General features: G+C 42.0%; 1 protein-coding gene across 1 annotated transcript; it reads right to left on the minus strand.

The window, feature by feature from the left end:
* Nucleotides 1-2,959: 2,959 nt before the first annotated feature.
* LOC139148601 (alpha-crystallin A chain-like) lies at nt 2,960-3,484 on the minus strand. Its single transcript, XM_070720086.1, has one exon. The coding sequence runs from the start codon at nt 3,482-3,484 to the stop codon at nt 2,960-2,962; it is 525 nt and encodes a 174-aa protein (XP_070576187.1).
* Between the last annotated feature and the right edge of the window lie 208 nt (nt 3,485-3,692).

A 3,692-nucleotide genomic window follows, 5' to 3' on the forward strand; every position in this document is an offset into this window, starting at 1 on the left:
ACTACCGTGCAGCAAAGTATATAACAAAATGTGTTATGGTGAACTGCGTGAACTCTGTATGAGACGAAACCAGTTCTGGAACTTGTGTTATACCTCTGATCTTGCAACCGTTCCGGCAATCATTTACTGGAGCCTGCCCGTAAAAGTGGATTTTTATGAGGTTTCTGTGTACCCAGCACTCATTAATGCCATGGCGTAAATTTAACTACCACAAACATTTTAGCATCATCACAAACACGCTCAAATAATTGTGTAAATAACCATTAAAGTGGCGTCTTCCATGACGCAATAACGACCGCACCATCGCATTGTGGTACAGCGGTGAGGCATTGCATGATAATAATGTGCGATATCGACTTTAATGGCCCAATATTTCATGTGACACTGAATTTACAGGGGTAAAAAGATCACGCAATAAAGTATGTAAATAATTCATTTTTGAACCAAAAGATCATACGGACGGTTGATTCAACTTTATTCACACACATATCACAGAGCTTCAGGCTATTTTCGAATGATTGGAGGTACGCAAAATGAGTGCCGGGGTAACAGTGCTGAAGCGTACAAATTTAGTATAGCCTACATACCAGAGAATCGCGAGTATTTCTTGAATGTTGTTTCGCCATACCAACGCGTAATAACTACCTACTAAAATCACTGAATCTTTGAATTTATAAGTATTTCGACGGTTCAGGCTGGGAGGCAGTAGTTCGTCCAAGACTTAATTGATAACTGAAAATCGTGTCAGTTTTTGTTAGTACTCGACCGTAGCTATCGTCGCTAGCTGGTCCTTCGTTGGAAAATGTCGCATTATTCTTCACACCCGAAATGAAATTAATTAACACATAGCTCTGCTGTCGGTTATAGAATTAAAATTGTATGGCTGCATTTGCCAACCCTATTCGATGCCCTGCAACTTTGTGATAAGTTCCTGTGGACACCTGTGAATGCATGATTGCTGAAGTTAAGAGGTAGATAGTTCAAGGCTGCAGAGTTTAGAGCCTGCATAAATCCGACAAAGGTCTCTACGACAATAAACCACCTGTTATACAGTGAACATACATGTGAACATGTTCAAGGTGAGAACCATAAACAGAGCTCCTAAGTCCCTTCTGGAAAAATGTCTCTAAGTAGGCCTACATACATACATACATACATACATACATGCATGCATGCATGCATGCATGCATGCATGCATACATACATACATACATACATACATACATACATACATACATACATACATACATACATACATACATACATACATACATATACATATACATACATACTAGCCCTGCGTACATGTCTGTGTGTTCCCGGCGAACACACAGACCTGTACGCAGGGCTAACATACATACATACCTAACATCTCACGTCACAAGGGACTGTAATATTACTCATATAAAACCAACACTCACCTTTGTAACGAAATGATAAATGTTCATGACAATGTTTATGTCTGGTGTTCGAAGACATTTATTTGTTTTGGCATGATCCGGTATAGTAAACAATTAAGCATTTTTTTCGTAGTTACTGTACATAGTTTTGTTTTACGAGACTACTTCATAAAAAAAGTCATAAAATCTTTTCAAGCATTGTGAATGCATAGAAAAAGCCGTGATCTGCGGTGACTATGGCATCTCATTGAGAATCATGTCTAGACCTGGCATGCAATGTTTGATAAAAATCTCGTTTCGCCGCAGTTGGCAATTCAGAGAGAGAGAGAGAGAGAGAGAGAGAGAGGAGAGAGAGAGAGAGAGAGAGAGAGAGAGAGAGAGAGAGAGAGAGGAGAGAGAGAGATCATAGGAATCATAGGAGTATCTTAAAATTATTAATAATTATATTAATAGTTCCCTGCCGAAGAATATGTAATCATGGAAAATATTCGTTACACACAACTCGAAATATCTTCTGTTATCTAAATCCTGATAAGACTAAATGGACGGCGGCCGACGGGACAGTGGCATAGCGTCTCAATCGTCGAGTATCTACTCGACGATTGAGGCGTCATGCCAGTTTTCCCTTTCGACCCGCCAAATATTATGCTGAGTTGCTGTTACCCGTCACTTGAGAGCCTTGACAACAGACAGTGCAGTGAAATTCCTGAAACTCTAAGCTTACCAGACGGTACACGACAAACTATGCTACTGGCAGTAACATGTTTGAAGCATGGCCACATTAAACTAAAATATGTCGCTAGCGGTATAACGTTCTGATTTCTGCAATCTCTCTGACGGACGGTAAATGTAATTATCGTGTCGAAATTAACTATTGCTTTCTCTCAAACCGAATTTTGACACTGGTACACCAGTAAACGAGTCTGTTTTAAACTCCAAATAGAGACAAGCGGTCTTTCTTTGCATTCCGTGGAAACCACTAGCCCTTTGTCAATATGTTTAGCCTGTCCATAATACTTACACACAACCTCTACCTGCATGGAGTTGCTTCATTCAAAAGTGCCATTCAAAGCATAATCAATGCACAGAAATTGTCAATTTTCTGTTCGTCAAGCAAGTCCGTTTGTACGAACCCTTTCAATGTAAATTGTGTGGTAAAATCCGCAGTAGTACATTAGCCTAGGTGTGGTTATCTTTGGTCCAACATTCAGTAGGCCATGACCCTATCTTATCGGAAAAGTATTACACTATCCCCCATTACCCATTCCCGTGGTTTATCTTGGGGGTCGTGCGATTCGTTGTACTGTTAAATAAACCTGATAACAAATAATTTTCCAGATACGAGTTGCCATTATGCCTAACGATGTCGTCCACGTCATATTTATGCCCGGTTTCACCGTCCGTCGACACAGACGAGTCGCTTTCTGTTGCCGTGGTGTAATCGAGTTCTGATTCCGTATCGTCGTCGTTTTCGTCGACATGGCTGTTTCCCCTATCAGGCGGTTCAGGCGCAACTTTGTGTATTGGTATAATCCTTTCCTTTGGTGGAGGTTTGACTGTTATTTGGGAGCTTTTAAGGACAGAACACCGTCTGGTAACAGTGATGCCGTCACTGTTTCAGGTTCGACATTTGACGGCAGTACATATTGGCGACTGAATTCGCGGGAAACGTAATCAAGTCCACATTCCCTCTCTTCATGTTTAGCATGCACGATGACACGGTTTTCAACGCCACGTACAACAATTTCGTCCAGTTCATAAAGACTTACGTCCAAAAGCACTTCCCAATATTGGTCATCATTTTCAGACTGATTACTGCTGCTAACCGAGGTCACTGACGGTGTCCTTAACAACTGGGAGCCTTCGCTGCTAAGTGACATGTGTCGCCCCAGCGGATCGCTCGGCGACGCGGACGGCGAAAAATCCCACACGGTGAAGCCATTTCGCAAGTTCTGGTCAAATGGCGAGCGTTGCTGATTGAAGGGCGATCGCTGCGGCTGACCGAGACTCGAACTGGAGAACGTGGAGAAATCGTCCACTTTAAATTGATTGGGAACGTTTTTCTTCTTCTCGTTGCCCGACATGTTGGCCACATGGACACTTTAATACGTCGATCGAGTCACATCTGTTGTTTGAAACACAAATACGATCATGCAGCCCAGGTCGTGTCAACAAACAACGGCTCTTGGCGGCGTGTATTACCTATGCTGTTCCGGTGTCCCGTCTAAAGATTATAGTGTACTGTAGACAGTAGAAGTAGACAGACGATTTAATAGAATGTCCGATCGGATG

The sequence above is a fragment of the Ptychodera flava genome, chromosome 13 (genome assembly GCF_041260155.1).
Source record: "Ptychodera flava strain L36383 chromosome 13, AS_Pfla_20210202, whole genome shotgun sequence".
Lineage (NCBI taxonomy): Eukaryota > Metazoa > Hemichordata > Enteropneusta > Ptychoderidae > Ptychodera > Ptychodera flava.